The sequence below is a fragment of the Cygnus olor genome, chromosome 11, assembly GCF_009769625.2.
Source record: "Cygnus olor isolate bCygOlo1 chromosome 11, bCygOlo1.pri.v2, whole genome shotgun sequence".
Classification (NCBI taxonomy): Eukaryota; Metazoa; Chordata; class Aves; order Anseriformes; family Anatidae; genus Cygnus; species Cygnus olor.
In genome coordinates, this window is record NC_049179.1 from 300,342 (window position 1) to 324,227 (window position 23,886).

Genomic DNA, 23,886 nt, shown 5'->3' on the forward strand with positions numbered 1-23,886 from the left:
CTGTCAAAAGTAATAATTTACAGGAAAGCTTTCAGCCAACAGGCCAAGTCAAAACAGAACACAGAGAAGCCATGGAGAATGGCTGAAGAACATAAACTTCTCAGAAGGAAGTAGGTCAAAAGCATACATGTCCTCGCACCATAACCCCTACCAGTTCGTTTTTCTAAGCACAAGGTAACCACAGGAAGATGAGAAAAGAACTTTAGAAAAGCTGCATCCTGCTTCTCAGTCTGGTAGCAAAGTCAGATTCAGATTCCACACTGAGGATGTAGCACCACATGACTTAAGCTAAGCAGCAGGGCAGGGACATTAGCCAGTACACAACTGTAAAAGGCAGCAGATAGAGGCTGTAAATCACCATACTAAGAACAAGGTATGTGCAGTGTGCCTGCCTGCTTGCTTGCTTAATTTCTGTAATGGCACCGGAGACAACATTGTAAAACTATGCAAACTACCTCTCTTTGAATAATACATCAAGGGAGTTCAGGTTGTCATCAGAGACCCATGCTGATGTTTCTGTTTAAGTGGATCCTGTTATACAGGTGAAAAGACCAAAGGATTTGTTCAGCTTATATGGGTGCTGTATAGGGTAAACGGCCACTTGTAACACCATTAATGAGAGAAAATGGAAAGAACAAACAGCAAAAATACTCTCCTTCTCTACTCTGCCTTTCCTTTGTGTATTTTAAAAATGAGCTGAAAAGGAGATAATACTTCTTTTATATATATAAATATATATAACATATAGGAACATTGCTCATTTTGATTTTTTTTAAACAAAAACCATCTGCCAGTGCCTTTTACTGAGTAACAGGTTCCTCAAAATTTGTTCTTCCTCTCTTGTCCCACATCCACTGCAGTAAGTCCCATTTCCAGTTTGAACCTGGAAGTCTACCATGTGTCCCTGCTTCACTACAAATTGGGAATAATTCTGAATGAAATGCTAATGAATGTAATGCTGCTTTTTTCCTCACTTAATGCTAAAGCTCTCAGCAACGGTTCCACAGAAAGAAAGAACAAACTTTCACATGTGGCAGTCTCTAGATGAACTCCTTTCTACATGTGAAGGAGTGCCTATTTACAAACATCTGTTGCCAAACTGTGGAAATGCAGGCATGTTCCAGCCAGTTCTGCTGAACCTGCCTTTCATCCTTCTGAGAACTGAGCGATACCACATCCCTGACTTTTGCAGCCACTGGCAGGAGACATCACACTGGAGTTCATGAATATTACTCACTGGCAGCAACAGGAACTTCTCCACAGTGGCTGGAAAAACCATGCCAGCACACTGGTCATGCACACTCAAATAGGAGCTGTGGCTTTGCAAACCTGGCCTGAAGTACAGCTCCTAGGTACCCTCACTGTATGTTCCACTCTCGGGCACAGCTGCCTGAGGTATTATTTCATTTGCAATTGCCAGCTAAAGCTTTGCAGAAGTCAGAAATTGAGCACGTCACCCTCCACTTAGTCTGACTGCATGTCATCTCCATATACAAATCAGCTACCACCTGATTGCTCAAATCGTTTAGACTTTATGAGCCTGAGCTTATTAAATACATATCAGGAGAAGTCTTGCAGAGGAGAAATGTTAGCAATTAGGACAGTGCCACTCCCCTGTCCCTTTACATGGTCTGGTGAATTGTGCCTGGTTAAGCGCTGGGCCTTGTTCCATCCCAGCTCACCAGCTGTCCATCTGCGTACGCTGGGTAACAGCGCTGCCTGAGCTTGAGCAACTTTTGTTTTGAAACTCAGCAGTGATTGGCAGGACCACCAAGTAGTAACTGGCAAGGGTTGAGAAGAACCCTCTCCACAAGACAGCCCAAGGCATCCCTGAAACACGATTTGGTTTCTAATTTAAACAGGCCCTCGCTGACACAGGCTGGCCTTCTAATACTAGGATGAGAAGCATGTGAATGGAGGGGAAAGCGTCATCTGTATATAAAACAGTTTCTACTTACTATTGAAACAAATGGGCAAATGTTCGCCTTTTTGCTAAAACGAATGAGAGGGCAAAGTTCAGAGAAACTGAACTGTAGCATTGGAAGTTAATGCGAAGACTAAATTGGAGAGCCTTGTGTACATATTTGATACTTGGAAAAGGATGGTCATATGGCTGAAACAGTGAGCTGAATGTCAGAAGGTCTGGGCTCAGTTTCTAGCTCCGCATTAAGTTTCTTGTGATTCAGGGAAAGTCCCTTTAACTCATCATCGCTCTATTTCCTCAATAAAATGAGAATATCTTCCCCTTCTTGGTAATTAGTAATTACTACTTGGGATTCTTAGATGGTAATGATGTAAATATGTGTGACTTCATTACTAGAAACTGAAAGAACGTTTTGCTACACGAGTTCTCTGACTTAAGGCTTTGACATAAAACTGTGCAAAGGAAAAAATTGCTAGAACTGTGTAATAAAAGGAAATAACGAGTGCCTGTCCCACAGCAATGCCTTGTTTCCATTCAACGTGCAGCACGTAGAAGCTCCTTAAAACAGGGCCTGTATGAATTGTCTGTTATTTGCATCTCACTACAGGGTTTGTCTCACCTGTGAAAATACCGAGCTTCTCAGATCCCAGATTTCACTGCACAGTTTGGCAACATCTCAAGTGTATGTCTGAACAGTACCTCGGCATGCAGCATTTACTTCCCCCTGGCTACACCGTGGTTCCTGCAGGGTTAACTTGGAGCATTCTCATAGCCAGGTTTAGGGGAACCGTACCCCAGGCTCCACTGTGGCATCACCTGCCAGGCAGTTAAGTTCAGAGGCTGCCAGCCACTCCTCAGTAGGGCTAAAAGTACAACTATCAGGCATATAAAATAAACAACATCACTCCTATTGAGTTTTACAGTAGCAGAAAGAAGCCCTAAACAGGTGTTCTTGTAGAGCTACGTGAAAGGAGACATTTGTTCTTCATGACTCACTATGGGAAATAGCATTGAAAGACTAAACCCCATCTGCACACAGACTACACTTTCATCCCTTAAATTATGATCCATATGTAAGATCACCTTCTGCTAATCACAAAATATAAATAGTTCTATGCACCTGAGACTCATGAGTGTGAGTCTCATGCCAACCCTAAAGCACTATTTCAAAAACACCAATGAATCATCATTTAAGTAAGTCTTCATAGATTTTTACATACTTTACTTTAAAAGCATTCCTATAAGGCTGCTATCTTCAATTTAGATACAGTACAGATATTTACATGATTTGTTCAAAGTCATACAAAGCCCAAGTAAGAATTCAAAAAACTCCTTTTTTCCAGTATTGCAGTTTATTTCTCCAAATAATATGGTCTCAGGGAAACCACTGCAGAATGGGTTTAAAATCATTTTAAGATGATGGTAACGAAAAGTGGTACAAAAAGATACCAAAATCAAAGTACAAATGGGTCTGAACAGCAGCATTACAACTGGAAAACAAATGATTTCATTAATCAGATGTCCCAGCCATCTGTGATCTACATATGCTACTGCCCTCCATATTTCTTTATTATTGTTCCAGGAAAGTTTTTCCAACAGGGCAGGCTAGACTAGGACATCATTTGTGAATAACATCTATCGTGAAGACAATAAGTCCTAAACTGTCACCTACATTTTTGAACAAGCAAAGTGATACATTTAACATACTTCAAAAAGTAAAGCTCAAACACCAGGAGATGTTTTCTTTGATTTCATCCCACCCTCAAATTCTCTCCCCCCTAAATCCTAACCCTAGCCAAGAATGGAGGTATATATAATGCTCCTGAGTAAGTAATGGGTTGTCAGTTAGATAAAATCCATTAAAAGCCTTGGGTCAGAATAAAAATGTAGAAAAATGTAGGCTATATTAACAAAAAAGAGACATAGTGGGTCAGACCAAAGCCACATCTTGTTCTGTATCTCATATCAGAAAGTAGCCTCTTAGTATGGAGCAAAGGCCAAGTATAGAAGACATTTCCCCAAAACATTTTTTTTGATGCACGGCTTCCTGAGCTGAACATGAATTCTGTACACTTAGTAACCAATAATGTATTTCTTATATATGAACTTGTCCAAACTCCCCTTTAACCCATTCACATTTTTAGCATGGGGAACATCCAGTAACAAGGACTTCCACAACTTCTCAGGTAAATAAGCATCTCCTGTGTCTGTTTTGAACATGCACCTGACTAGCTTCATTTGATACCCTCTGGCATTGTCAGGGGTAATGAACAATTGATTCCTATTCACTATATCAATTGTATTAATCATTTCACCTTATCATTTATCTCTCACCTCTTCCTCAAGTGCCTTCTTCCTAGTCCTAGCTTACTTTTATGGAGTTCATTCTGTACCTTTAATTGTCCCTGTGGCTTTTTCCTGAACCTTTTCCAGTTTACTTATCTTGATTTGTAAGAAAGGACAGAGGCAGACTTCCAGCTTTTCTAAGACTATCTGGGAGAAAAATTCACTGTATCTTTTGGTATTTTTATGTGGCAAATGAGCCACAAAATGGTGGCTCATATGGTACGTATGGTAATGCAACCTCTACCAGTTAGCAACCTCAACTCTTCCACCCCTTTCACTGAGGTTACTGCCCTGACACCCCAGTCAATAGGACAGGTTATGCAACCACATCAGCCACGTCAAAATCCCTTTGCCTAAACGTGTTTTGCAATGGGATGGGTGAAGCACACTGCTACTTTCTGCAGACCACAGTGAAGTCTGTAAACATGAGCCATAATAAGCAGGGAAGCTGGAATGGAAACTTAAACATCGAAAGTTAGTCTAGCAAGACCCAGAGCTATTTTGTACATTTGGTTTGTTTAGGCTCTGAGCACGTGAGAGGGACGAGCAAAACATGACAGTAATAGTAGCTGGTAGTGAATTAAACCTTGAAATCTCCCTGCTGATCTGTCAGGAAACACTAAATATTGTAGCTCTTGAATGCCAGACCCGCTGTGATACATACAAACACAAGCAGTACTTTTATATCTGTTGGCAAGTACACATGCCAGATTGGCTGTGTGCGCGTGGAGGATGTTTAGTATCAGGGAGTTACATGAGATGCTAAGTTTAACATTTTTGTTGTTTATCCAATGTAAAAGATACAGCACAATAAATGAGAATATCCCTAATTAAAACAATACAAAGCAACATCATTAGGAGTCAAATCTCAGTGCATACATTTCACTCACTTGCCTGATAAGCAATTAGGCATTTAGAAATATAAACGAAGCAATAACCTACCAAGGAAGCTGCTGTCTCTTAAGGGTTTCAAAACTCAGTTCAGGTTTTAGACACCTTTAGTTGGAGCATTTGGACAAAGCGAAAACTAACAATATACAAAACCTTTTTCAGGCTGCTCCTTACTTCTGCACTCTTTTCAGAACCTTAATTCTAAATTATGCTCAGAACGTATCCTATTGCAGGAGGCAGCACTTACCACTTTGTGTATCAAACAGCTGGCCCCCATGTGCAGGCATAGGCTAGCCTTTGATCTAAGAGCTCTACTACCTAACTCTGCTTTTTGTTTGAAACAATTTAAGGTTCTCCCTGATAAGGAGCAAGTCAATCTTGGGTTACAAGGAAAGAAATTACTAACACTTAAACCTTTTTTATCTTTGAGCCACAAGGCTTCCTATCCAGCATGCAGAAAGTCTAATCTGGGAAATCATATTAGTGGAGATATAATTTAGTCTGACAAAGAAGGGTTGTGATTTTTTATTATTAGTTGCCTTACGTGTAGTTACTCTAGATAGAGAGATTACTTGTAATAAGCCCTCATCAATAGCGCTGCATCATGTTACCTTATTTTGTTGTTTTTTAATGGAAAAAGTGGATTGTCAGTAAAATGATACTTTTCACTAATGTGTATTTTTCTCTGTATGTTTACTTTTCAGTATGAAACACCTAAAATTCAGGTTTTCATTTTCAAATGAATATTTCAGAAATGCTGAAGAACTGATAGAAGAGTATTTCTCTATTTCCAGGCACAATCCACCACTGTATTACATTTGACCTTTTATACCCTGATACTTCAGCAGCATGACAACTCATGAACCACCCAGTACAGCTCATTTGATTCTCTATTGTCTTATCATTTATTTTAGTTTCTTGCAGTTTGATGCTATTGATAATGACTATGAAGACTTAGACAGGCAAAGGTATTTAGGTATAAAATGTGTAATAAAAATGAACAAAAAATCACTTACAGAAGTTTTCCTAAAAATAGCAACCTCCTAAGGAATTATCTGAGTGAGAACAGATAAGGGAGTTTCAACTTCAATAGTCCCCTTGCTCACAAAGAGGCCAAGGGCCAACTGCTCTGATTTTCACTCAGTGCAATGGGTCTGGACAGTATGTGAACTGTGACAGAATTTGTCCCTATATAACTGTCATTGTCAATATGTTCCATACCACTGATCAATCCCTTTCAATCTCACACAGACCTTTAAAGAAGTAAACTTGTGTAAGCTTAAACCCCTTAAAAGAGTAAGACAATTAGTGAGTAGGAGACAGGCAAATATTTGTTAGTAAAACAGAATTAGTGTTGCTTAGTACTTTTTTGGAACAGCTTACTCTACATTACCCAGAAACTTGATATATACAAATCCAGAATGACAGCAACCAAAATAAAGCAGCCTTCTCTATAAAATGATAGTATTAAATTACATCTACCTCAGTGGTTTTATGTAAGTTCATTCCAGCCAAAGTTAAACATGCTAGATTTTCTATGTATAACAAGGCAGGAATGGTGATAGGTAATGTTCAAAATGGAAAAAAAAAAAAAAACCCACATTTTTTTCCTGTTTTAAAGTTTACCGTTCATGAAAGGAAGCTCTACAAAGAGAAGAATTCATTAATGAGAGTTATTTTTAGACTGTCATTTTCAGTGCTCCAAAAATCTATTCAGCATGCAAATTTAACTAACTGGAGTATTTAAATATCTATTGAGCCCAAAGTCCTGCATGTACATTTAGTCTCTCTACAGCAATACGGTAATGACTCTGCAATGCACTTTCATTAACGCCTTGTCTGGTTTAATCTGAAAAGTCAGACTCTGTTACTTCTCTTTACATAATGTTGGTCATTTTATGGCAAATTTAGGACCCAGGAGATTTTCTGTGAAATCCTTTGGGGTTCACAGCATACAGGACTGAAAAGTGAGAAGATGCATCTAAGAGTAAGAAAACATTTTCCATCACTTAAGTCATATTTAAAGTTAAGTTAGATGTTGATCTTTTATTTCTATCTTTGCATGTTTTATATGTAAATATATATATATATGCATGAAAATAACTTCTGAAATATACAGCATCATGTTTCATTTATTAGGACATAAAATTATGCCCAAATTTTGAGGTTATTTCTATGACCAGGAATGTCCTTATTTTTAATATCTGGTCTTGACTACAGATAGATTGCTGAAAGTTACCATCTGCTTCCAGTTTGCATACAAAATCCCAATTAGCTAAACTTCATATATGTTTTGCAAGGTAATTATCCTTACTTTTTTCAGAAATAGGAAAGTATTTGTCAGATAGGATCTGAATGTCCTCATAACCACAGCAATCTTAGCTTGACTTCGTCTGCCCTCTAACATGCTCAAATAAAAGGTTATCAATTTGGTTGATGAGAGATTATGGCCTTTGATTACCGCTGCTCTGAAGTACTCCGTTTCCCCTTGATTACAAACATACAGTCAAATTTAGCAAGTTAAAAAAACACAAGTTCTAATTCCATAGGGAAAGAAAGGATCTTTAACATTTCTCAATATTAAGAGTACTTTAAAATACAGCATCTAGGTACCATTTTCTGTGTAAGCAACCTGAGGTTCTTACATAAATCATCCGAGCATGAATCTATCAAACGTTTCTGATGCAGCAATATTATAAAATGATCCTGATCAGAATTATCAGCACACATTAATAATTTCAAAGTCACACTATCAGTATGACTACTCACAGATTTTCTTGTCAAATATTAAAGCATATCAGGAAAATTATCAGGAAGGGGTAAAGTAACCAATTCATGTCCTTTTCTTATCATATACAGGCTTCAGAAATAAAGTAGAGATGATTCATGTTGGTCCCTCTCCCACTGAAATCACGGAATCACAGAATCATCTAGGTTGGAAGAGACCTCCAAGATCACCTAGTCCAACCTCTGACCTAACACTAACAAGTCCTCCACTAAACCATATCACTAAGCTCTACATCTAAATGTCTTTTAAAGACCTCCAGGGATGGTGACTCAACCACCTCCCTGGGCAGCCCATTCCAATGCCTAACAACCCTTTCAGTAAAGAAGTTCTTCCTAATATCCAACCTAAACCTCCCCTGGCACAACTTTAGCCCATTCCCACTCATCCTGTCACCAGACACTTGGGAGAATAGACCAACCCCCACCTCACTACAGCCTCCTTTAAGGTACCTGTAGAGTGCAATAAGGTCGCCCCTGAGCCTCCTCTTCTCCAGGCTGAACAAGCCCAGCTCCCTCAGCCGCTCCTCGTAAGACTTGTTCTCCAGACCCCTCACCAGCTTCGTTGCCCTTCTCTGGAATCGCTTGAGCACCTCCATGTCCTTCTTGTAGTGAGGGGCCCAAAACTGAACACAGTACTTGAGGTGCGGCTTCACCAGAGCCGAGTACAGGGGGACAATCACTTCCCTAGCCCTGCTGGCCACACTGCTTCTTATACAAGCCAGGATGCTGTTGGCCTTCTTGGCCACCTGAGCACACTGCTGGCTCATATTCAGCCGACTATCAACCAGTACTCCCAGGTCCTTCTCTGCCAGGCAGCTTTCTAACCACTCATCTCCTAGCCTGTAGCTCTGCTCAGGGTTGTTGCGCCCCAGGTGCAGGACCCGGCACTTGGCCTTGTTGAACTTCATACAGTTGGCCTCAGCCCATCGGTCCAGCCTATCCAGATCCTCCTGCAGAGCGTTCCTACCTTCGAGCAGATCGACACACGCACCTAACTTGGTGTCATCTGCAAACTTACTGAGGGTGCACTCGATCCCCTCATCCAGATCATCGATAAAGATATTAAAGAGGACTGGCCCCAGTACTGAGCCCTGGGGGATGCCACTAGTGACTGGCCTCCAACTGGATTTAACTCCATTCACCACAACTCTTTGGGCCCAGCTACCCAGCCAGTTTTTAACCCAACGAAGCGTACGCCAGTCCAAGCCATGGGCAGCCAGTTTCTTGAAGAGAATGTTGTGGGAAACGGTGTCAAAGGCCTTACTGAAATCAAGGTAGACCACATCCACAGCCTTTCCCTCATCCACTAAGCGTGTCACTTTGTCATAAAAGGAGATCAGGTTCGTCAAGCAGGACCTGCCTTTCATAAACCCATGCTGACTGGGCCTGATCGCCTGGTTGCCCTGTAAGTGCCGCGTGATGACACTCAAGATAATCTGCTCCATGAGCTTCCCTGGCACTGAGGTCAAACTAACAGGCCTATAGTTCCCCGGGTCTACCCTCCGGCCCTTCTTGTAGATGGGCATCACATTTGCTAGCCGCCAGTCCACTGGGACCTCCCCTGATAGCCAGGACTGCTGATAAATGATGGAAAGTGGCTTGGCCAGCTCCTCCGCCAGCTCTCTCAGTACCCTCGGGTGGGTCCCATCCGGCCCCATCAACTTGTGTACATCCAAGTGCTGTAGCAGGTCACTAACCATTTCCTCGTGGATTACGAGGGCCACATTCTGCTCCCCACCCCCTTCCACCAGCTCAGGGTACTGGGTATCCAGAGAACAACTGGTTTTGCCACTAAAGACTGAGGCAAAGAAGGCATTAAGCTCCTCAGCCTTTTCCTCACCTCTTGTAACTAAGTTTCCCCCCGCATCCAGTAAAGGATGGAGATTCTCCTTAGTCCTCCTTTTTGTGTTGATGTATTTAAAAACATTTTTGTTACCTTTAACGGCAGTAGCCAGACTGAGCTCCAGATGAGCTTTGGCCTTTCTAATTTTGTCCCTGCATAGCCTCGCAACATCCTTATAGTCCTCCTGAGTGGCCCGCCCTCTTTTCCAAAGATTATAAACCCTCTTTTTTCTCCTAAGCTCAAGCCACAACTCTCTGTTCAGCCAGGCCGGTCTTCTTCCACGCCAGCTTGTCTTTGGGCATGTGGGGACAGACAGCTCCTGAGCCATTAAAATTTCCTTCTTGAAGAGTGCCCAGCCTTCCTGGACTCCTCTGCCCTTCAGAACCTCCTCCCAAGGGACTCTGCCAACCAGTGTCCTGAACAGCTCAAAGTATGCCTTCCGGAGGTCCAAAACAGCGGTTTTACTGGTCCCCCTCCCGACTTCGCCAAGAATAGCGAACTCTACCATTTCGTGGTCACTCTGCCCAAGACAGCTTCTAACCACCACATCTCCCACCAGTCCTTCTCTGTTTGTGAACAGAAGGTCTAGCGGGGCACCTCCCCTGGTAGGCTCACTAACCAGCTGCGTCAGGAAACTATCTCCCACGCTCTCCAGAAACCTCCTAGACTGCTTTCTCTGGGCTGTGTTGTGCTTCCGGGATATGTCTGGGAAGTTGAAGTCCCCCACGAGAACAAGCGCTGACGATTTCGCAACTTCTGCCAGCTGCCTGTAGAACTCCTCATCCATCTCCTCATCCTGGTTTGGCGGTCTATAACAGACCCCCACCAGGATGCTTGCCTTGTTGGCCTTCCCACTGATCCTAACCCACAGGGACTCAACCTTATCATTCCCAGTCTCAGTCTCAAGTTCCACAGCATCAAAACACTCTCTAATATAGAGAGCCACACCACCACCCCTTCTGTGCTGCCTGTCCCTTCTGAAGAGCCTATAGCCAGACATTGCAGCACTCCAGTCATGAGAGTGGTCCCACCACATTTCAGTGATGGCAACCAAGTCATAGCCTGCCTGCTGCACGATGGCTTCCAGTTCCTCTTGTTTGTTACCCATGCTGCGTGCATTAGTGTAGATGCACTTCAGTTGGGCCATTGCCTTCTCCCCTGGCCTTGCCATTGTTCCCCCTGGCATACCTCTAACAAGCCTTATTTCAGCCCCATTCCCCTCCTTACCTAGTTTAAAGCCCTCTCAATGAGCCCTGCCAGCTCCTGGGCTAGGATCCATTTTCCCCTTAGAGATAGGTGGGACCCGTCTGCAGCCATCAGGCCGGGTGCCGAGTAAAGCGCCCCATGGTCAAAAAAAACAAAATTTCTGTGTTGGCACCAGCCTCTGAGCCACGTGTTTATCAGGTGGGCTTTCCGTGTCCTCTCTGTACCCCTCCCTGCCACTGTAGGGATAGACAAAAACACCACCTGTACTCCTGCTCCATCCACTAACTGTCCCAGTCCCCTAAAGTCCCGTTTGATAGCCTTCAGGCTTCTCTCTTCAATATTATCACTGCCAGCTTGGACTATCAAAAGAGGATATAATCAATGACATTACCACGTAATGTAGCTGCTTAAATACAGGACAACACTGAATGTTTTGACAATCCCACACTCCAATTCAACTGAGCTGTAGTGTGATAATATTGAAGCCAATAGACACTGTGCCACTACAGACTAGATTTAGGTCCTTTACTCAAATTTCTGTCTGACTTAGATTTTTCTCAGACTAGATAGAGCCAAATATAATTTAACTTCCTATGCTCAACATTTCACATTAAATTAAATAAACCCTAATGGCTTTATATCTATTTTTGCCAATAGGTATGTGCACAGCCGCCCAGTCTTGAGCATCAAAAAAAAATATTAGGGTGGCTGAAGAGAACTTAGTACCACAAGATTTAACATTCGGACAGCAACGCTATCATCACATCTTTCAAGTAAATATAGTTATTCAAACGTACTAAATGATTTTCTGTACTTATTAATTCCTACCATGAAACACAAAGCTGGGACAATTTAGAGCATTATTCCATTTCCTTTACAAAAAGTATCTTTTCCTGATGAAAACTTGTACAAAAGATTGATTTTGTAACAGTAAAATAAAAATCACTTTAAAATCAAAAGCTAATACTGAGCATTGCTGTTCTTTGAGAGATGCCAGCAGAGTCTTAGAGTGGTATCCTGTTTGGAGAAGAAAAATGGATTCTTTTTAAGGATCGCATTCTAAATTTTCCATCTTGCTATTTCAATACTGTTGCACTGCTGCAACTGGTTAGCACTGCACATCTGGCTGAATTGTCTTGGACTAGTATTTTCCCTAAACTATTGTGTATGTGTGTGATGGGTTTTTAAAAAAATACTGTATGCAAACTGAAACAATGCCCTATTGCAGACTGCTACACACAACAATTAGAGAGCATATTTTTTTCCTGATTTTGTTTTCAACGTCAGGAAAAAAAAAAGCTATTTTTAAATCAAGCCACCATGAAATTCTAACTATGTTTGTACAGTATTTTTCTTTTAGGAGTTTGCTTTTTTTTTGGTGTCTTAATCTCACAGGCCCAAACATCACACTGGAAGTGTTATCTCACAAAAGCTCTAAATTTCAGCAATTTTTAGTCTACAGCTACTATTTTAAACATCAATTTATCAGGAAAGAGAGAGCATGTAACTCAAATATTCTAATAAAAATAGTTGCACAGAAGCAAAACAGATGAATGTTCCATTCAGTAAAAGGTCAATTTTTCATACCTTTGGCTACAGAAGCCCTACCATTCAGCCAAATTTGATTCCAAAGCCAAAAGTTTCTATGTCCTGCTGCTACAGACCATAGTATTAAGATTTTGCAAAGTCCATCGGACTAATGAGGGGCAAAAAGTCAATCTTTTCTCATAAAATTACCAAGACAGCCTACTCTTATGACCAAATGTTGTTGCTTATAAATGCTACCATTTACAACTTTTGCAAATCTAAGCATTTGAAAAAAAAAAAAGAAAAAAAGACGGGGGGACAAGATAAAGTGATTATTTCTTACTTAAAACTAAACAAAAACAAATATCCAGAGCCCTAAAAATGCAAGATCCTGGTTTGCTTTCTAGCAGAAAGGATCTGGAATACCCCTATTTCTGTTCAGCTAAAAATTCCCCTGCCATGAGGGAGCTCCCAGCTGATACAAGCCAGTATTACTGGATCCTGCACAGATACCATTTGACACCAGCAAAGGATGCATTAGGAGCTGTAAAGAAGTCACGAGAGCACATTTTATACTTCTGAGGGCTAACATGCCTAGATTGCTCTAATTTATACTCAGACTAACACTGCCTTATACGAGGCAGTTCCGCGAGGCTAAGCAGAAGTTCAGTGCAACAGCGAACCTGGATCTGGCTAGACATAAGAGGTCTCTTAACGTTAAATCATAAATTATCCAAGAACACAGGACAGATTTGGGGAAAGTTTGAGCCTAAACAAAAGTAATCAGTCTGCAGAGCTGCCATCCTCTGTCTTACCCAGCACAACCAGGTGTCTCTGTCTACACAAGCACACAAAATCTTGGACATGTTCTTAACTGCTCCTGTGTTAGCTATTGGGAATTCTCATCTGTACATTAATTGCTCATTTTTCATCACAAGTGCAAAATACTTGGCCGCAGACAGCCGGAGTTCCTGGCAAAAATGTGAAATTGTGTCTCTTGTGTTTGTGCAACTGTATTTGAGACACAACATTAACTTTCAGCACCTTTTCCAACCAGCAAGCAGAAGGAATTTTGGTTTGATTGAACAGGACACATGAGGAGAAGGAAAGACGTTCAGTAGAGTCTCTGTCTTCCTTTTGTTCCTCCACAAGTTTCTATAAAAATGCCAAAAGAGTTTTGCACCTTTCTTTAGAAAAAGGTCTGGCATAATGCCAACCAGTACTCCCAGGCCATGCGTAAATTTACCTCAAGATACACACTGTATCATTTATTCTCTGGAGAAAGCAGTATTTCTTGGAATAATGAAAACCTGGCTTCTGGTTTTCCAGTTACAGATTTCTACTACCTAGCAAAACTTGGGCTTTCTGACTTCTGTCAGTTTTATGGGTTTTGCAGATACCCAGTTCCTCTCTGAACACACGCACTCCAGTGACTTTGATCAGGAGTTCCCCAGCTTAGCTCCTTTGGTTACCACCATCAGAGATGGTGCTGACCTGTGTGATAAGACCATCTATGCAAAACCAAAAGCTTCTTGGCAGGCCAGGTACACATCTATACTATAAAGAAGCACAACTGTCACCTCCAACCCTCTTCCTGCAAAGCTGCACTCATCAAACTGGGGTCCCCAGTTCCATGTCTTCCTCTACCATTGCACTACATCTCACCCCACAAACTACAGCCTCTGTTAAACGCCCAGTCCCTTACTTACCCTTTGACCACACGCTGCACCAACACAAAGCAGGGTGACAATGACTGTAGCCACATCCTCCTACCTGGAAAGCCAGCACACCTTACCAAACCTGCTTCTTGCTGCCTTAGCCCTGCTTGATACCTTCCTGAAGCACTTTGAGTTGTGCAATGTGGCTTGGAGAACTTACTGTTGAGCAGATTGCAGCAGCTGCAGCAACATCGAGGAGCAAGCCACAATGGATCAGAAAAAGCTTTCTGTGTGGAGCTGTTTACCTTATGGCTCAGATAAGTGCTTGTATACAAGCACTGTTAACAGCTGCCATCACCATGTACCACTTTAAGTTGGCTTTGTACCACAACGTGGGAATGTCTGACTTAATTAGACAATAGGCACAAATATGTGTAACAATCACATTTAGATCTGTTTTTTTCTCTTCCTGACAATGTTCTAATTTAAGATCCTAGTTTCACTTAACCAGACATTTTTACTGGAGAGAACTTCATTCCCATACAGCACTTTCAAGGACCATGACTCCTCCAGAAATTTTTATTACACGAGCCAAATTCTGCTAACACTTCTATTGGTAACAGGTCACATACTTGGGGTTTGTTTTTAGACTAATGTTTGTTTAAAAAAGTGAGGAATACATTTTGGATTATAAGTATGTTCATTCCAAAAAAACTGTGAAAAGAATAAGGAGAGTCAGATGGAAGAATTTTACCTCTACTTTGTGCTGATTATATAATTTATCAAGAAATTGTTCCACAGGCCTCCAACAGATGCTATGCTGTTGCAGCCATGAAAAGTCATTCAGGGAGAGGGTAAAGGCCTCGAGGGTGTGGTCCACATGCTTTAGCACATATATCCTCTGTCCTGGCCTGCAGATAGCACATCTGGTCCAGGCATGGACCTGATGGTTGGCCAAAACACAGGCTTACAATAACGCTCCTTTTTTCAGCTTTAATGTAAGCCTGTTTTCTTGCCAAAATCAAATCCTGCCAAAATTTGGCCAAAGATGTTTGCTCAATTGTGCAATATCTTAAGTTTATATCCAACAACTCTTTGCAAAAACAATTGTATCGTGTTTTTAATGTTTACAGGCATTAACAATATTTAATTTTAAGTAGAATTTTACTGCTGACACTCTTGTGTTTTACAGTAAATTACCTTAGAGAGGGTTTTTCCATTAGCTCTTAGTGTCACGAGTCCTGCACAGCACACCAAAGCACTGGAGCTAGAAAGACCAGAACTTGGAGGGATGGTTCCATCTAGCAGACAATTCATTCCAGTTGGGTTATTAAGACCAAAATGTTCCTAACAATGAAAAAATAAACAATCTCAGTTTCAAGTACTGACAGGCTCAGGCTTGCAATTATCTGATACTTAGAAAGAGAATCTTTCTGCTGAGTTGTTGGAACCAAAGACCTGCTTCTGGTATCTCCAAAATAAAGCAAAATTTTCATGCTATTCTTTAAGAACAAAGCCAACGGTAAGGCTTCAGCCAAAGGTATGTCTGCAGTTCCTGTATACAAACATACATGGGCTGACAGAACTGTACCCCAAGCAGAATTCAGTGTGGGCTAAGTGCCCAAGAATTTACCAAGCTTCGTGGGTGGGTTTTTACAGCACTGGCTCAGCTCTGAGCTGTCATGGTGACAGTACCGGAGGTTACCAATCATTTTACACCCTCCTTTCGTCTTTTTTTCCTCAGCTCCTCACTAAATGCATCCCAAAGAGCTTGCGGTCCACTTCATGCCTCACTTTTAATGCTGTCATGTGGTATTAGGGAGCCACATCATGTTGATCAGGAACTAGTAGCCATGCAGCTGTGTTCAAAGCCAGATACTTGTATCTCCTGAAGCACCCACAGGACTGGCACTGAAAAAACCATACCGGTATTTGAAGGACACTACGCTTCAGGAGGCACCAGCAATGACAGATCTGTCATGCTACTTTTAGAATAAAATTTGAGACATTTTTACATACATGACAAATATCACAGATAATATATTTAATAGAGAAGTCATAAATTGTCGTGCACATATTCTTTTAATTACTCTTTAGTTGTGTCTTTTTATCTAGCATAACTTTAATATAAATTTCTCTCTTTTGTTAGTTAGAAGTAAACATGCAGTACATACTAAAAAAGCTTTGCACGTATATGGGGGGGTATATGAACAACTATATTCTGATACGGACTTATATGTCAATGAACTATATTAAAATAATCAGAAAAATAGTCAATATTGAGAAAAATGACAGTGTTTCCATACAGAAGCGCCCACGTTCAAAAGATTTCTACTACTTTTCCTGAAATAACTTCAACCATAAATACCACTGGTAGAGATCAGCAAACACAAAGCACCTCCTTTAATGTTTTCTAGCATCACTCCAAATTTTAAATTTCCCTTTCTACAAACAGAAGGGAATTCATACTTGAAATACTGCTGCTGCCCTTCATGAAGAACACTAGACAGGCTTGTTCAAAAACAGAAAATGCTTGAGTAACCAGAAACTGATCCACAGTTTCTGGACTGTCTTGAATGTGAATCAGGCTTGCAAATTTATCACGCAATGTTTAAATAGAAAACGTATTTTGGTTTCAAAAATGAAAATGGACTTTGCCAAGTTCTGCAATAGTTCTGTCCCAAAAGGATAGCATGTTCAACTTAATATAAACAGATTATCCCGCTGGACCCTCTAAATACTTGTATTTCAGTGTTTAAGTCTGTAACATTCATGCTTATTTTCTGCCAGTGCTTGAGTCTGAAAACCTGCTTTGTAAATTAACCTTCTAGTATAAAAGCTTGTCCTTAGGAAACAAATCTCAGTAGCAGACTGCAAAATAAGGAAAGTCAATTGGTCATGCTAGCCTTAATATAAGAAAAGATATATTGCAAAGAAACTTTATCTATATATCTACAGTCAATGCAATTTAAATGCATGGGTTACTGAGCTATATAAAATTGAAAATACTCATGTTACTGCAAATGTAAGTAATTTATTGGGATCTAAACATAGCGGGGGGTCTGTTTAGAACTATGGATCGTAATGAAGTGATTCGTGGCACTGATTGTTCCAAATATCATATTTTGAAGACATCAGTGCCAGGTCTAAAGCATGCTTTCTTGGCTGCCCGCAGTGCTTATCTACTAGATCACCCTGTGGGGTGACCCAGATGGCCTAACTAGAGACAAGCTTCATGTGCTTTCAGAAGCACATTTACCCATAATTTGGGCTGGCTGTGGTGACCTTACCTTGCCGTCACTGTTTATCCCATCTACCCTTCAAGAAATGTCACTGGACTGACACTAGGCTGAGAAGTCACTGTGTGTTTTTTTTACTCAAAGGTCCATGAATCACCTGCAAAGGACAGGATTTATAGGATGCCTCAATTCTGAGTTCAGGCTGCCTCCCAGGACAATACTGACGATCAGCAGTTGGTTTCACAAGCAGTTCAGTCTTCAAGTCAGTCCGGAGACAGGCTAGCTCACAGAGGAGAAGATAAAGCTCAAATGAGCAGACAGGAAAACGTCTGTCTGTTCAGTGTTCCAGCCTTTACCGTAAGCGTGCCGTTTCCTGCATAGCTCTACTCTTAACTCACTTAGGAAATTTTGAAATTCCCATTCAGATTCCACACACTGAAAGTCTGGATAAGTAATGGTTCTTACTGGATAATTCCTTCTGTATGTGGTTTATATACTTTCTGAGATTTCTTTTGCCTACTGCATGAGTCAGTTTTGCTCAGTTGTTGTGCGTGACTTGTATGTTTCCAACATTAATGGAAACTATGTTTTTCTAAAATGTTTCCATAGGAAGAAAACGACTAAAATATGACCTTTGTATCCTGACAGACATGACTCCAAACCTTTTTAAAAAACAAATTTTAATTGCATGAGTCCAGTGGGAAGCATTCTTTTTAACTTTAAAATACAAAAATGTCATCTTGACACGAGTTTGATCATGACTTTACTAAATAAGTGATTATTTGGTATCATAATTTATGTAATAAATATGAATATAGTGCTGTGCAAATATTTTAAAACAAAACCACTCATATCTCATCGTTAAATAACTGTATATCAAGAAACGACAGAGAATGCAGGAAAGTAGTTTCAGGGTGAACGGATATGCATGTCATATTTTACTTCCACATTAATTTCATAAGTTAAATAGTTTTGGCTTACCTGAATACCCTTCAGTCCACATAGGAAGTAGTTATGCCACTGAGGTTTGGTTTTGTTAATCTGAATGTCATTAACACTAGTACTGAAATCCCTGCAAAAACAGAAAAACCTTGAGGCTTTAACTTGTCAGTAAATCTAGTCTGAAAAAACATGGCTTATTACTGCCACCTGCTGATGAACAAAAACATTTCTGTTAATCATTTTTTTCAGTACAATATTCTATTGTACAGCTCTTCTTTATTAATCAATTCTATGTTTTAGATAGAAGCATAATAGTATTTCCTAAAGTAACAGAATTTATTACACAAATTCAGAGATTAAACTGCCCTTACCACCCATAATCAAGGCAGCATGGCTTCCATCACATGTACACGCTCTCTTAAATCTCTTAGAAAAGTATAAATCTAACTAATCATACATGTCAAGCCTAGAGTAGAGATAAATACACTTTGGGCTTTCTTGTAATCCCTGAGGAATTCATCTTCATTACCTTTGCTGTGAATGGCAGCTCATTAAAACAGGCCTAATGCTGTAAAATTGTATTATGTATGTTACAAGATATAATTAAAATAACACTTTATCTATTTCCTCCAGGATAACGCTGATAATAGTTTTCCTACTGCATTTCAAAATAATAAAAATGGTAAACCTGAGTGTTCCTAAAGAAACTAATGCTACAGATAGGTGCTTTAAAAATATACATGGAGTGATGTGCAGACGCCTTGGAGGGGCATGCATTAATCATCAGGAAGGGTAGATTGTTTAGAAGTCTATACTGTCAAACACCCAATAACTGTATCTACCTGATGCCAGTACAGCAGATGTCCAACAAAGAAAGAGTAAAGGCACTGAGAATGTCAAGCAAAGCTAACAAAAATTATTCAAACCTTGTAGGCTAAGTTGTGCTTTACAAGGCAAGGTCTGCCAAACAATATGAAAAGAGGCAGCTGGATTCCCTGGAAATATTTAGTCTTAATGGAAGGAAAAAAAAAAAAAAACCTTTCAAGAAATTACATGCAAGGAGACACTTCGCAGCTTTTAAGAGAACACAAATTTTCTTTCTTATGCTAGTCCCAGTCTGTATCTGTAAGCTATATAGGTTGGTGACGTGCTGTTTTTATTTTTGTCCAAAATAATACTGCTAGTTACTACCTGTAAAAAAATACCAGTGTGAAGGTGTCTTTACCAGTGAAGTATTCTGTTCCCTATAGAGAACCTATGTTAGTCATACTAATATAAAGCATCTTTACAGTGATATAATTGTCTTCAAATAATGGCTGAAAACTTCACTTTATTGTGATGCAGTTAAAGGCTGCAATTTTTGTGTTTATGCAAACATAGGTTCTAATGCTAGCTATGTTGTAGTGAGCTACTCCACTTGTATTGCCAATCTACAACCTATTCCCGGGTCAATGCTACAAGACAGATATCACATTTCAAATATCAACTTAGAATTACCATTTTCTCAGTTATACATTCACTTTCAACATTCAGTACAGTGCAGAAACATCAGAGATTGCTATACAGTTTAACATATAAGTTGCTATCTTCCCATCCGAATTGTTCAAAATAGTGCCACTTACAGGACTTCATCAACAATGCAGCACTGAAGAATTGTAGAGAGTTAACTGCAAAATACTGGGGATTGTAGAGTAACAAAAAGATCTGAAAGGGAGTGTGGAGATTACAATACAAGTAAAGTTCAAGGATAGCAGTAAATTCTTCCAATTGGAGATTCACATGTCTTCGGAACAATCTTCCAGAGAATAAAACAAATTGTTTTTGTTACGGCTTTTGAATATAATCAAAAAGCAGAAGTAGAGTAGAAAATGACTGTCAAAAGTAATGAAGAATAAAATAATTCTCTGTTTACTTATGTTTGTTTTCTACAATAACCTTAAATTATTATTTTAAAAAAGCAAGATGCTAGAAATCAATGTGTAAAAGTGATTATCATAAAGTGAATTTAAAGTCCTCTTTTCCTCAAAAAAAGGGTCCTAAAATATTTTATCTGCATAATTCTTTTTATGCAATCAGACAAAGTTAGAATGAAATGAACAAAAAGACATATACTATGGTATATATTTGCTGGTTCTGTGGATAAATGAAAATAACAACTTCTTAAAGTGCATTTTGCAGACTTCTGTAATCTCACATAGAAAAAGAAAGAAAAGTTGGCTGTGAACTTGGCAAGTTTCACATGCACATAATTCATACAAACACAGGATGTGGAACTGGCAAGGTCCCCAGAATCCTTAAGTCTTTTTGTTGTTGTTGTTATCACATTCAATTTGTTACAAAAACTCATTCCTAAATGCCCGAGCTATATCTTAAATCAGAAAATTTTCAATCTTGCCTTCAGTCCTCCTACTGGAAGGTAGGAAGTCTGATATAAGTACTTTGTGAAAACAAGTAGAATAAAAAATAGGGGAAAACATCCCCTTGAGATAAAAATACCTTGACATTGTCTGTTCCAACCTTTCCATTTTAAAGGACTCGTGGTAAGGCCTTCCCTCCTCCAGGGCTAGATATAAACATTTTAATTGGTCTGTATAATTAGAATAGGTGAGTTTCTTGAATAATGTGGAAAAAAAAATGTGGTTGAGATGTTTTTCCTTGCTTGAGTAGTAATTAATCCTTACTTCTGGGAGACAAATTTGGCTTTTTCGCACAGAGCCTCATTGTCTCGGCAGTTTCTTAGTTTTTCTGTTTGAACTCTCTGTAAAAAAATCTAATTGTTTTTAAAAAATTTTCAGGTTATTCTATGAGATGGAATGATAATTGATAATTATCGTGCTTTGACATTTCTGAAAGCATTTTGAGATGTGTGATGTCAGATACTGTCTGTACAAGTTTTTCTTAATTAAAAAGGTGCTGTGTGAAGAGGAGTTATCTGGATCTTCAAGAGACTTTAACTTTTGAATACCATTTTAGCTCAAATAATATTTAAAAGCATCTGATCAGCTGAGATGCTTTATGATGAAAAACAAAGTTTTTGTTTGTTTTGTTTTTGCCACCTATTCTCTGTTCTGTTTTTCCTAAAGTTAATATGAATAATCAGGGTGGATGAGGGCTACAGAACTGTTACATGTTACATGAACTGGTAAACAGTTCACAAAACAAGAATGAAATAGGTAACAGTGATTCTACAGAGGCTTATGGTTAGCCCTTGCTAGCCAAAGGCCTATATATACGCATGCATTCACTACAGGCATAAACATCTAGCAGTGGAACAGGCTGGGGAAAAAAAAGATATATTGTCAACCATTTTGTTATGTGGTATAACATTCAAAGTGTTGAAAAATATTTCTTTGTTATGAAATTATGGGCATGTTTTAGCTTTGTTTTTAAGCAACAGTGTCTCAACAAAACAGAGAATGCTTAATGCCATAATCTGAAACCTTTTCTTGGTTTATGGTTTAAAACATATGATTTTAAACTGAAAACAAGGCAGATGTAAAAATACAGTGACTGTGCACACAATTTGAATTCAAAGGCTGTAATTCTAGATCTGGTAAGAACTGTATGTGCCTCAGAAGGCTATTTTAATTGCCATGTAATGAGCCAAAGCTCAAAAACCACATAAATATGTTTACCTTTTGGTTACTGCTTTATTTAGCATCCTTTGTAATAACTTTCCCTAATCAAAGCTGTTACAATCCTGAAACTCTTGTCTCTTGAACAAGAAGTTGAAGCCCCGTTGCAGGTTTCTATCACAGAAAAGTAAAGTCTTCCACTTCCTTTCCCCCACTCATCACTGTATGTTCCCACTGTTTACCCTGAGTCAGCTTTTGTGCTGAATCCATGACAATTCAATTCACTAAAATGACAGAAGATTAATCAGGGCACACTTTACCTTAAGATTGTTACTACACCAGGGAAAAGGCAGAGGATGAATCGATGTTGGAAGCGGGAATAGGGAGACCAGGGGTAAAAGAAGGAAGTCACCCCCCCTTCGGGAGTGGTGAGCTCTTAATTCAGCCCAGCCATATTGTGAGAACATACACAGAGTGTAAAGTATTTGCGTATTTATACTTTGCATGGAAGTGAAAATTCCTCTTAACTGCCTAACTTGCAGGTAGCAGCTCAGAACGTGTTTCATAAGATCTGAGCTTTAACCAGGAATATGTGCTTAACTAGTTCCCACTCTTGGCAGTATGTTCCTTGGGGAAAATTTCTTCACTCAAAGCGTTGTGTAGTATTGGAACAGGCTGCCCAGGGAAGTCGCTGAGTCACCATCCCTGGAGGTCTTCAAAAAATGTGTAGACGTAGTGCTTAGTGACATGGTTTAATGACAGACTTGGCAGTGCTAGCTTAAAGGTTGGACCAGATGATCTTAGAGGTCTTTTCCAACCTAAATGTCCCTGTGCTGCCTGCCATATGTTGCACCTTCAGGGAGTAATTTATCATTGGCTTAAGCCAACTAAGTTGGTGCTGATTTGATTTTTGCAAAATGCCCAATAAAGTTCGTGTCAATGAGTGACCTGCTCTGAACTACCAGGCTATCACACAAATATCAGTCAGTTGCAAGGAAGAAGGCAGAAAAATGTGGCTGGAGTTGAAAGGAATGGCAGGAATATTTCCATACATTCAGCACTTGTGAGACCATATCTGGAATACTGTCTCCAGTTTTGGGCTTCCCAGTAGAGAAAGACATTGACAAAGTGCCAAACAGTCCAGCAGAAGGCCACCAAGATGGCTACAAGGCTACTACAGCACATCATGTGTAAGGACAGACTAGGAGAGCTGGTTTTATTCAGCCTGCAGAAGAAAATTGAATGGGAGAATCTCATTTGAGTCTTTGACCACTCATCACATGGCTCCACAGAAGATGAAGCCAGACTCTTCTTAGAGGTATATGAAGGAAGCATAAGAGGAAACAGGCAATCTGCAGCAAGAAAAAAAACAATTAGACATGAAGAAAATATTCTTCACAGCAAAGGTGTCCAAACTAGAGAACTGGTTGCTCAAAGAGGTTATAGAGTTTGTCTTTAGAGATACTCAAAATTTGAATGAAAAAGGCCCTGTAAAATCTGCTGTAACTTTGAAGTTAGTCCTAGATTGGACCAGATAATCTCCAAAGGTCCCTTACAACCTAAATTATTCTATGATTCTGTGAACAAGCAGCTGTGGAAGAAGTAGAAGAAGGAATACAGGCTCTTTGAGACAGGATTGTTGCTAAAGCCCTTGTGTTGTGAAAATACAGCCCCAGGTTCTCCAGAGTAGTCCCAAAGACAACAAGAGCAGGGGAGTGTTAGCTGACATATGCAGCAATTGATTACAAAACATTTCACTCCCTTCCCCAGGAGAAACAACTGCTGCCAGCTGAGAGGGTTACAACAAAGATGAGCTAAAAGAGGTGAGTGGGTTGCACTTTTAGAAAGATTGAAAAATCAGAGGCTTCACAAGAGAAATCCAAACAAACAGGTGGCAGACAGGAGCAGTGAACCTACTGCTCTAAACTAATATGCACAGAGTTGGTCA

General features: G+C 39.9%; 1 protein-coding gene across 8 annotated transcripts in view; it reads right to left on the bottom strand.

The window, feature by feature from the left end:
* Window positions 1–23,886, bottom strand: part of GALK2 (galactokinase 2) — a 56,558-nt gene that overhangs the window by 27,086 nt on the left and 5,586 nt on the right. For 5 of the 8 annotated variants that reach the window (XM_040570673.1, XM_040570671.1, XM_040570677.1 and 2 more), the window contains 2 exons: window positions 18,403–18,493; window positions 15,383–15,529 (listed from right to left, as the gene is read on the bottom strand). In XM_040570673.1, coding sequence (XP_040426607.1) covers window positions 15,383–15,529; window positions 18,403–18,493 — 238 coding nt within the window. The remainder of the gene's footprint in view (window positions 1–15,382; window positions 15,530–18,402; window positions 18,494–23,886) is intronic. The other 3 variants (XM_040570674.1, XM_040570672.1, XM_040570676.1) reach the window with 1 other exon arrangement.